At 40.3% G+C, this 11106-nt stretch overlaps 3 protein-coding genes across 3 annotated transcripts in view; 2 read left to right on the top strand and 1 right to left on the bottom strand.

Annotated features, from left to right (window-relative positions):
• Positions 1-9948, top strand: part of LOC112110718 (histone H3.v1-like) — a 29649-nt gene extending 19701 nt beyond the window's left edge. Inside the window, exons 3-4 of the mRNA XM_024205856.2 lie at positions 5704-6380; positions 9499-9948. Of these exons, the coding sequence (XP_024061624.2) occupies positions 5704-6380; positions 9499-9918 (1097 nt within the window). The 3' untranslated portion in view covers positions 9919-9948. The remainder of the gene's footprint in view (positions 1-5703; positions 6381-9498) is intronic.
• LOC112110719 (histone H2A.J) lies at positions 7275-7741 on the bottom strand. The gene has a single exon (XM_024205857.2). The coding sequence runs from the start codon at positions 7724-7726 to the stop codon at positions 7337-7339; it is 390 nt and encodes a 129-aa protein (XP_024061625.1). The 5' UTR covers positions 7727-7741; the 3' UTR covers positions 7275-7336.
• LOC112110720 (histone H2B 8) lies at positions 8057-8804 on the top strand. The gene has a single exon (XM_024205858.2). It carries the CDS (start codon positions 8068-8070, stop codon positions 8446-8448), a length of 381 nt encoding a protein of 126 aa, XP_024061626.1. The 5' UTR covers positions 8057-8067; the 3' UTR covers positions 8449-8804.
• Positions 9949-11106: the final 1158 nt, after the last annotated feature.

An 11106-nucleotide genomic window follows, 5' to 3' on the forward strand; every position in this document is an offset into this window, starting at 1 on the left:
ATGTGAGCTGTTCTATCCATCTCAGTGGTTCCTCTCTGCACTGGAAGTTAAAACCACTAGAAAATGTTAGCAGCTCTTTTTTTTTTTTTTTTTTTTTTTAATGAGGAAGAGCACCCCTCGAAGTAACCCCTAATTTACCCCATTATCTCTATCCCTGGTTGTCATGAAGCACAATGATTTTCAAAACAACCGAAGCATGCAAGTGGAATTTAGAACACTTGGAATTTTGGTTCTTAAATAAAAGGTTTGCAGAACTGATGAATGGGGAAGACAACCTTTCTCTACCTTTCTGGAGAGGTGGCTTTGACACTAGGGCTTCAGATCACCAAGATGACAATTCTGCTAATTATGCAAAAGACATTGCTGCTGATAATCCTGTGGAAGCTGCATACCCTGAATAAAAACAATGAGGAGTCCTTGTGGCACCTTAGAAACTAACAAATTTATTTGGTTTCAGAGTAGCAGCCATGTTAGTCTGTATCCGCAAAAAGAACAGGAGTACTTGTGGCACCTTAGAGACTAACAAATTTATTAGACCATAAGCTTTCGTGGGCTACAGCCCACTTCTTCGGATGCATACAAATTTATTTGGGCATAAGCTTTCGTAAATTTGTTAGTCTCTAAGGTGCCACAAGGACTCGTTGTTTTTGCTGATACAGACTAATACGGCTACCACTGAATAGTTACCAGTTAGTTGGGGGGCAATTTGTCAGTTAGTCCAGGGCACATGTTCTTGTATTGGAAGGCAATATGTCAGTGGTTGCAGGGGCTCATGATCAAAGTGTGAAATGTGCTCAAGATCATGTGAGTGATTTGAATTGTTGGGTCTCTTGAACTGTGTAGGAGCTATATATTGAACAGGTATGTCCATTCTGTACCCTCCCAACTGCTGAATTAATTAATAGAAAATACTAACACTCAGTAATGAACCAATCATGAGTGGATCACAGTGACTGTTTCCTGAGTATTGGGGGCATGCAAAGTGTATATAAACTTTAGGACTTTTCAGGTGTAGGAAGGGAGGAACTTTCAATGCCACAGAATTATTAATAGGTAACCATAATCATGATTATTTGAGACACTGCATACCCCTTGTTTCCCTAAGGCATGAAACCATATCTTAACTACACAGACTCTGACTAGCAGCAGTTGAATTATACAGTCAGAAGACACAGGAAGGCAGAGCATGCACTGGAAGCTTAAAGTAAAGTGCGGTTTCTGCTAACACTACAATGATGGAAATTCAGAAATTAGGACATCAGGGAGGTTTCCCTTTAATATTCTACTCAGCATTTGTGAAAGCAAGGGTGCGGTGTTTACCAGACTATGGATTGATGTGGTGTTTGGACTCTCATTGCAAAATATACACAGCTGGATAGACAAGAAATGTCACTGGATATTGTGAAGTCTGTCAGCACCAGGCAAGCAAATACCTAATCAGAGATAATTTCACACGAAACTTGCTAGGTCCAGTGATATAAGAGATGAATGAAATTGAGCTCTGAAATACTGTAGGTGTTTCTGGTGTTGGTTTGATTCATGCAAAGACTTTCTTTTTATCATCTTGAATGTAATATTATGAATTGATATGCTTTGGGTGAGAGAAATTATGGAACAATGATAATGCAAAGAGAGAAATACAGTACTGCAAGCAAACACCTTTATTTGACTCAAAACAACTGATCAGCTGCAATAAGTAGCCAACAAAAATCCATATATAAAACACTAGTTAGGGACAATTAACTGGAAATGCGTGTCCTGTGGCTTTCCATTCTTTTTGTCCTGGTAACTGGCAAGGTGGAATTGAAACAGAATTGAGACATAAACAAACAAAAAACGTAGAATCATCTGCTTTTGATATGATAGGACATACATGTTGGTCTTCAAAGTCACAGTCAGCATTCTGACTGATAATTTCATGCTGTTTTTTTCCGGATTTTAATGTAATCAACGGATCGTCTCACCCTTTCCCACATCAGCTGCAGCAGGGATAGTTGTTTCGCTTGTATATGGAGGCCAGGCAGGGGGCGGGAGGAAAGGAGAGGAGACACAAAGCCCTTGTTTTTTTTAGCAGGCAGTCACTCTGCAACCACTTAAAATCAGCACTGAAAATGTATTGTTAATACAGAAAATATACCAGGCATTCAGAATCTGAGTATTTTTGAGCGGATGAAAACAATATAGCCTCCTGGAACACGTGAGTGCTCCTGATCTTTTAAATACATGTGTATTACATTAATTCTCCATGTTGCAGCTTTGGAAAATGGCGGCGCACGCTGGTGAGAAAACAGGGTTAGAATATTATGTAGCAGAAGCTGATTGGTCAGAATTTGCTGCAGACGCCAAAGAGCTGAATAAGGCTGCTACAATTATGTAAATCAGATCCGTTCATCTCACCAGCAATATTCGCTTCAGGAGAAATGCTGCCTTCGCGCTGTACCCTGTATTGGTCCATTTAAACTATGTGGAAACGTCAGCAGGGCCAACAAAATGTTTTAGAGAGAAGGGGCGAGAAAGTGTACGCTATCAATTGGTCGGCTTGTAAAACAGCTTCATCAGTCCACCAGAAAACGAGAGAAGAGGGAGAAACAACAATAATACAAACTGTTTGAAATCAGTTCTTGTGTTAATGTAGCTACCGAGACATCCAGTATTGTCGGTAATGGGTTTCCATTGCAGTTATAATTATAATAATCATAGGTTTCAATATCCTAAATTGGACATTATTTTCTTTGAAACTATTCTAGAAATATGAACTTCGAGTTTATTGCACGTTTGGCGGAGTCTAAACTGACCCAGAGACAACGGAATGTTGGAGGGTGGGGGAGAAGCACAGGGAATAGTGCCAATAACCTGCCTGTTTCCTTTAGTTTTTAATGAGGTCTGAATTCCAGGAATATAAAGAGAGGCATTGCAGGCCTATACGCATTAAGAGTTTTTCTGTGTATTTTGATAGTTTTGTACAAATTATAACTGACTTTGTATTTTCAGTTTGGTCCTGGTGGGGTAGTTCGGGAGTAGGGAAAGGAGCTGCTAAATGCCTCAGAAAGGTGCTGAGAGAGCTACGCGAATGATCTATGAAAAGACCCCTGGGGTGCTCAAGGTTTTCATTCAGGATGCAGTCAGTCGCCTATATTCAGTGCGCCAAGCAGAAAAACGGTGACGGCCATGGACGTGGTCTATGGCTGCCTTAAAGCGCCAGGGACACACACTGTATGGATTTGAAGGTTAAAATCATTTTGGTAACAACATCTACAAACACAAAGGCTCTTTTGTGTTGTAGGGCCTTTATATATATAGTTATAGTTTAGTTATAGTTATACATAAATACTCAGATATAAAATCTAGTTCTATTTAATAATTATGGAAAGGCTATCCAGAGAGATTCATTTTAACCAAAAGTTGTATATCTGAATTTAAAAGTCAAAGTGTTTTAAAGAAAATGGGTAAAAATTCCAATCTTACCAATACCACAAATTTAAAGTGTCGGTAGTTACATTTTTATTTTGCTTTATAGTTAAGTTAGGCATGTTTTAACATTTAAAGTTTAGAAAATATGCCAGGGAGTGAGTGAGAGATTCAAGAAGCTCAATCTATTTAGTTTAACAAAGAGGAAGTTAAGGGGTGGCTTGATTATGGTCTATAAGTACCTACATGGGAAAATATTTAATAATGGGCTCTTCAGACTATCAGAGAAGGGTGTAACACAATCCAATGACTGGAAGTTGAAGCTAGATAAATTCAGTCTGGAAATAAGGGTTACATTTTAAACCATGAGAGTAATTAATCATTAGAACAATTTAGCAAGAGTAATGGTGGATTCTCCATCAGTGACAAATTTAAAATCAAGGTTGTATTTCCCCCCACCCCCTAAAAGATATGATCTAGGGATTATTTTGGGGAAGTTCAATGGCCTGTGTTATACAGGAAGTGAATTAGATGACCACAATGTTCCCTTCTGGTCTTAGAACCTGAGTCTATGAAATAACACAGATTTCTTATTGTAAATAAAAGGTATAAATATAAAAAGGCCTGTTCAGTAGTCAGTACATTTTCTCTTACTGACAAACTAGATTAAAACGTCATTTTAATCCAAAGAATGAGCAAGCAACTAATCATTATGAAAATAAATGATCAATTTGAATAGTGGCTGTAAAACATTCCAGTCACTTATTTCTGCGTAGTACTGAAGGGATTCATTATTCAGTGCTGGTTAATCTGACCATTGGAATCAACATAAAGAAATAAATGGAAAATCAACTATAAAAATGATCCTCCTGGTTAAAGACAAAGGGAACCTGTCGACTGTTAAAAGTCGTTCTGAAAGAAAATGAACCTTTTTTGTATACAGTGTTTAGCTCACTGGAAACCAGCATTATTGTTACTGAGTGATCTAATCTGAAAACTGTCATGTAAATTGTGCTGGATAAGATCAGGTTTTTGTCTAAGTATTCCATTTATTATTTGGGGGGGAAAAGAAAATATGTTGAATAAATTTAATTAAAAACAGATGAGTGGCTCTGAAAATATGTTAAGTACATTTAATCCGTTAGTAAGAGAAGATTCACCAAGTGATGGTGAACTCCGTGAAGAACTGAGTGTGAAAATAAGAGATGTATGTAGATTTACAGATCTCAAAAGGGGTACTGGCAGTACTTCTGTCGGTGGGGGAAAAAGAGTCTGACCATGTGACCCAAATCCGGAATTCTAGACCCTCCATTTCAAAGCGCGGGCTTTTCAAACTGCCCAATCAGAATTAAGAGTTCAAACTCAGCGCTGTCTCAGATCAGCCCAATACCTTTGAAATCACCAAGAAATCTTAAGAACCATCCACTATTAACAAGGTCGAGGAAAAATAAACAAATAAAACAACACAAAAAATAACGAACCAATCCTCCCCACCACCACCAATCAAACCGAAAAATCGGAGTGCTCCTTAAATTATATCGAAAGAGAGAGAAATTAAATTTCCAATCAAGGCTTTAAATAGAATTCATATAAATTTTGTTTCTCATGAATTCTGAATTAAGTCACTGAGGCTAATTAGGTTGTAACGTCGTTTCAACCCTGGCATTTCATGTCAGCTCGGGCTCGTGCTAATCAGGTTACGGTTACCTTTTATTTTTTAAAAGTGCAGCTCCGGTGTTGTCACGAAATCATAATTTAAATGATAAAAACGACAATAATAATTCTTTAAGTTTCGAAGTATACGCATTGTTCAACCGACCTCCAGTTTATTCTGTGGGAGGGTGTGCTACCTCTTTCTATTTGAAATAGGTTTATAATGAACTCATTGAAACAAATCATTCGCTTTCTTTCCTAATTAGAAGAAGACCGTCAAAGGAATAGCATTACATTATTTCTCTGATCTTTTTGACAAAGGGAAATTTTTAATTTACAAAGAAAAACAAAATGTGTTCTCTCTCGAGGTCCATCCAGCTTCAGTACTCAGGATTTCTAATCTTTTCTTTAATGCAATTTCATTATTTTCTGAAGGAAACACTAATGGATGAAAATACCCTGTTTCAAATTCATTTGGCTGAGAAAAGGGATAATTTGATGGCAAATATTGTGCAAAAAATACACTTTATTGACTCCGAAGAAACACAAAATGAGAGAGGAGAGAGGAGCCCTTTCTGGTTTGCAGCTGGGCGGGCTCTTTAACGCACCAATCAGACAGTGACCCCTCCCTATAAATAACAGGCATCAGACTAGTTCACTTCAGTTTATGTTTTTTCCGATTTTGTAACGTGTCTGTGACCATGTCTGAAACTGCGCCTGTAGTTGCAGCAGCAGCTGCCCCTGCTCCAGCCTCCAAGGCTCCAGCTAAAAAGGCAAAGAAGGCGGCCGGGGGTTCGAAACTCCGGAAGCCCTCGGGCCCCAGCGTGACTGAGCTGATCACTAAGGCAGTATCAGCCTCTAAGGAGCGCAAAGGGCTCTCTTTGGCTGCTCTTAAGAAAGTTTTGGCAGCTGGCGGGTACGATGTAGAAAAGAACAATAGCCGTATTAAGCTGGGGCTGAAGAGTCTGGTGAGCAAAGGCATTTTGGTACAGACCAAAGGTACTGGTGCCTCTGGTTCCTTCAAACTCAACAAGAAGCCTGGCGAAATCAAGGAAAAGGCACCCAAGAAAAAGCCAGCGGCAAAGCCTAAGAAACCTGCTGCCAAGAAACCCGCCAGCGCCTCTAAGAAGCCTAAGAAAGCTGCGGCCGTGAAAAAGAGCCCGAAAAAAGCCAAGAAACCAGCGGCTTCCGCGGCTAAGAAAGCGGCCAAGAGCCCGAAAAAGGCCAAGCCCGCCAAGCCCAAAAAGGCAGCTAAGAGCCCGGCTAAGGCCAAGGCGGTGAAGCCCAAGGCTGCCAAGCCCAAGCCAACCAAACCTAAAGCAGGAAAGGCTAAGAAGGCAGCGCCCAAGAAGAAGTGAAGCTGTTTGAAGAGAAAATTCGAATCTCGTGCAAACAAACCCAACGGCTCTTTTAAGAGCCACCCATCCTTTCCCCAAGGAGCTGAAACACCTAGTGTACCTGTGCATCAAAGATTGCTTTGGTGGAGGGCCTGTTTTTTTTTACCTTTATAACATTCCAAAAACTCTTTCTATATAGTTTAAGAAACCAATTTAATATCTCCGAGCCAAAAACAATTTAGAAAAATCTAATGTTGGTTGGGTGAGGTTTTTTTAATCCATGCTAACAGGGATTCTAGCCATTATTTAGACTTTGCTGTTAGGGCTCGTCCTACTAGCAATTTAGAACGCCCTTCTCTCGGTCTATCTTGCCTAGCTGCTGGGAGTATATCACCGGTTAAGCAGTATGAATAGTTGTTTTGCGGGGATTGGGGGAAATTTGAAAAGTCCGCGCTTTTGAGCAATTGGGTAATTTGAAAAAACCGCGTTTTACAACGATTGGTCCATAACGCGCCTTTCCCTTCCGCCCTTGGGTTTGTTTGAATTAAGTGAATCCACTCCATTTACCCGTACAAGTTAAATATTCTGGTGTGTTTTTAATTCTCGATTTTTAGTTAAATTATAGGCGGAAATATAGTACTCATGGAAATACATAAATCTGAATAATTTTGGCCCCGGTTTATTCAGAATAGGAACACGGTAGAATGAACAGAAGTATTAAGTTTTTAATAAACTAAAGAGGCAGTGATTTAAGCTTTCGCCCTAATCAGTCTACAAAAATTATTTCACTTAATGAAAAGTAAACCAGGATTTACAACACTCAGAAGGTGTTTTTTAAAAGCATATAATAGGTTAGTGTATTAGGAACTCAACTCTTTTTCTGTTACTGTGGGTGGCTCTGAAAAGAGCCTTTGGGTTGATTTAGTAGACGGTCACTTTTACTTGCTTTTCGCCTTATGGCTCTCTGTTTTCTTGGGCAGTAGCACAGCCTGGATGTTGGGCAGGACACCCCCTTGAGCAATAGTGACTTTCCCCAACAATTTGTTGAGCTCCTCGTCGTTTCGGATGGCGAGCTGCAAGTGACGGGGAATGATTCTGGTTTTCTTGTTGTCTCGCGCAGCGTTGCCAGCCAGCTCCAGTATTTCAGCGGTCAGATACTCCAGCACCGCGGCCATATAGACCGGGGCGCCAGCCCCCACCCGCTCAGCATAGTTACCTTTGCGAAGAAGACGGTGCACACGACCTACAGGAAACTGTAGCCCAGCTCTCGAAGAACGAGACTTCGCCTTCGCCCTCACTTTACCTCCCTGCTTTCCTCGACCCGACATTGACTCTCTAGTTCACAAAATCAAAGCACTTTTTAAAAGACAAAAACTAGAATCAATCGCGCCCCGCCCGGATCCTGCCTTTTTATCCCTTCCTTGTGGTACAGAAACTGATTCATGATTGGTTGAAAATTTTCATTGTATTTCCAACCAATGGTGATGAGGATTTTATTTTGACCAATTGGATGTAGGGTTTATAGTGTGTGACGTATCCTTTAGCTAAGGCCCAATAAAAAATGAAAGATTACAAGCGTCTCATTTGCATAAGGTCCCTATAAATAAGGGGGTGGCCGCCATTATATTTACGTTGTTTCTGTCTTTCAGAGAAAGCAACAAATCTCAATATGCCAGAGCCAGCGAAATCTGCTCCAGCTCCTAAGAAAGGGTCTAAGAAAGCTGTCACTAAGACTCAGAAGAAGGGCGATAAGAAGCGTAGAAAGACTAGGAAGGAAAGTTACTCTATCTACGTGTATAAAGTGCTGAAACAAGTTCACCCAGACACTGGTATTTCTTCTAAGGCTATGGGCATCATGAACTCCTTTGTGAACGACATCTTCGAGCGTATCGCAGGGGAAGCGTCTCGTCTGGCGCATTACAACAAGCGCTCGACTATCACTTCCCGGGAGATTCAGACCGCTGTAAGACTGCTACTGCCGGGCGAGTTAGCCAAACATGCGGTGTCTGAGGGCACTAAGGCTGTTACCAAGTACACCAGCTCTAAGTAGATTCTATCAAAGAACATAAAACCCAAAGGCTCTTTTAAGAGCCACCCACATTTTCAATAACAGAGCTCAAAACACTGCTTTGTTTTCCCTGACTGGGGTAAGTGTGATTGTTCTAAAAATGTTACCTCACAGAAAATACATGTTTTAAAAATCTAGATTATATCTTAACTGTTCCTAGGAAACGAACACTAAACATTTAAATCTCAATTCTTATTTGTAAAGTCTAAAAGTTTTATTTCGATCAAAGGTTCTCGCCTCAACTCTTACATGTATGCTTGGAGGTATTAGAATAAAACATGAATGTGCCAGTTTGCATGCTTAGTAGTCAAAGCACCTTGCTGGGTTTTTACTTAGCCAATCCCTTGTTGAGATCATGCATACATCTTGGTTTTCCGGAAAGTAAAACACTAACAGGACAGTAACTATTACTATATATTAAAGAATTCAATTATTTCTATTAAATCCTTAATTAAAAAATTGTTTATTTTGTGGGTGTTGGGAGGAGGGATTGTAGGTTATTTGTCACCCTCTAGATAACCCCAAAGTGCAATATAAAATGGTATCGAATTCCCCACCAAACTTTCGGCATATGCGGTATAATTTTCCTTCTTCGCTGCCGCAGTTTGGTGAGGTGGGAATGTTGTAAGGAGGATGGAGGTATTCAGAATCACATATCTCAAATCTGTCGCTTTCAAGCGGTGAGCGAGGGATTTAAAGAAAAACCAGCAGGCATTAAAATAGGGCTTTATTAAATTACTATGAGGGCGTAATCGAGGCTACGTGGGCTAGAGGGAGCGCGTGTTCTGTGGAATCAGATGATGGAGGGCGCGGGCGCCGGAGGCGGTATAGGCACTACCAGAGGACAGAAAGAAGGCGGGAAGGGTCAATTCTTTCCCTCCCGGCAGAGCGCGGGCTTTTCAAATATTTAAAATTGTCCAATGCAGTTTGCCTTTTTCCGCCAGCCAATCAGGAGGGAGACTTTGGTTATATATTCCGCGGTTTTGCTACAGCGCATCTTGTTTGCCTTTGTCTGAAAGCAGGGTTTCGTAGTTAGTGAGAATGGCGAGGACAAAGCAAACAGCTCGCAAATCTACTGGGGGCAAAGCTCCCCGTAAACAGCTGGCTACTAAAGCTGCCCGTAAAAGTGCTCCTGCGACGGGAGGAGTGAAAAAACCTCATCGCTACCGGCCCGGCACCGTGGCTCTGCGGGAGATCCGCCGCTATCAGAAATCTACTGAGCTGCTCATCCGCAAGCTGCCCTTCCAGCGCCTGGTCCGTGAAATCGCCCAGGACTTCAAAACTGATTTGCGCTTCCAGAGCTCGGCTGTTATGGCCCTGCAGGAGGCTAGTGAGGCTTATTTGGTTGGGCTTTTTGAGGACACCAACCTGTGTGCTATTCACGCCAAGAGAGTCACCATTATGCCCAAGGACATCCAGTTAGCCCGGCGTATCCGCGGGGAGAGAGCTTAACATTCCTAATAGCAGGCGTTCATGCAACCAACTAAAAAAACCAAAGGCTCTTTTAAGAGCCACCACGTTTACACTGAAAGGAGCTGTATTTCTGCTTTAATATTTAAATAGATTATACAAAATAAGAGTACCAAAAAGATTGCTGTCTACTAAGGGGTAGACGCATGTTTCGTTTACAGAAAGAAGTGCCTAGTACTAAACGACCTTTTTTTAATGTTTAATTTGGTTTAAGTTGCGCCAGAAAGACAACATTTTTTTACATGATATAAGGAACAATCAGTTAAAACTTGCAGGTTACTTTGGCCACTCACATTTTCAGTGGAAGAACTCTGTTGGTAAGTGAAATAATCCATAAATAAAAACAAACACCCACAGCATTTTTTTTTTTTACTTTCCACATTTCAGTTAGCTAGTTCAGCCCCACAAAGCCAAGAGTTAGCACAAAATGACGGTACTAATGACTTGCTGCTTGCACTATCTATCCCTCTTCAGACCCCCTCTTGAAATCATGATTAATTTTCAAAGCGTGAATTTTTCACTTTACCCGTTTCCCATACGCACGATGACCCGCAATGAATAAAATATCTTTCAACCAGAGCAAAAATTACTGTTATGTCTTAGAACCCACCTTAAAAATGTTAATACCTTTTGGTTACTGGTTTTCTACCTGACTAGTTCTATATCTACAGAATATAATTAATGATGTGAGATTACAGTCTTTTCCAGCTTTGTATTTCTTTCGAATTTAGCACTTACAAAAAGTTGCTACACTTTGTTTTTAAGACCATATGTGTATATTTTATAAGAAATACATCCCTGGCCCTGTCCTCATGAAAAGTATATGAATTGTAAAATGTAACGGGTATTTCATATGCTATTAAAACCAAACAAAAACATGGCTTATTTTTTTATCTGAAACCATGCTGTGTGAATGAGACAAAAGTAAAATCTAAATCTTTTGCCTAATGTAGTTATTGGCAGCTTTTTCATTTTAGGCGATTCCCTCTAAATTTCAGTATACCCTGTGGCTTTTGCAAAATAGTATAGGTTAAAAATAGAGAATCGGCTCTTCTGGTGGATGTTTGAGTGATTCCGGAAAGAGCATTTTTGTTGCAAATATGTTATTCATAATGTGGATTTAACCACCGAATCCGTATGAAATGTCCTCCTTCCCTTTCAGAACACAGC

The sequence above is a fragment of the Terrapene carolina genome, unplaced genomic scaffold (genome assembly GCF_002925995.2).
Source record: "Terrapene carolina triunguis isolate 2854851 unplaced genomic scaffold, T_m_triunguis-2.0 Scaffold68, whole genome shotgun sequence".
Classification (NCBI taxonomy): domain Eukaryota; kingdom Metazoa; phylum Chordata; order Testudines; family Emydidae; genus Terrapene; species Terrapene triunguis.

Coding starts and splice junctions, on each gene's coding strand:
- LOC112110720 (XM_024205858.2), top strand. CDS start 8,068: ATGCCAGAGCCAGCGAAATCTGCTCCAGCTCCTAAGAAAGGGTCTAAG.
- LOC112110719 (XM_024205857.2), bottom strand. CDS start 7,726: ATGTCGGGTCGAGGAAAGCAGGGAGGTAAAGTGAGGGCGAAGGCGAAG.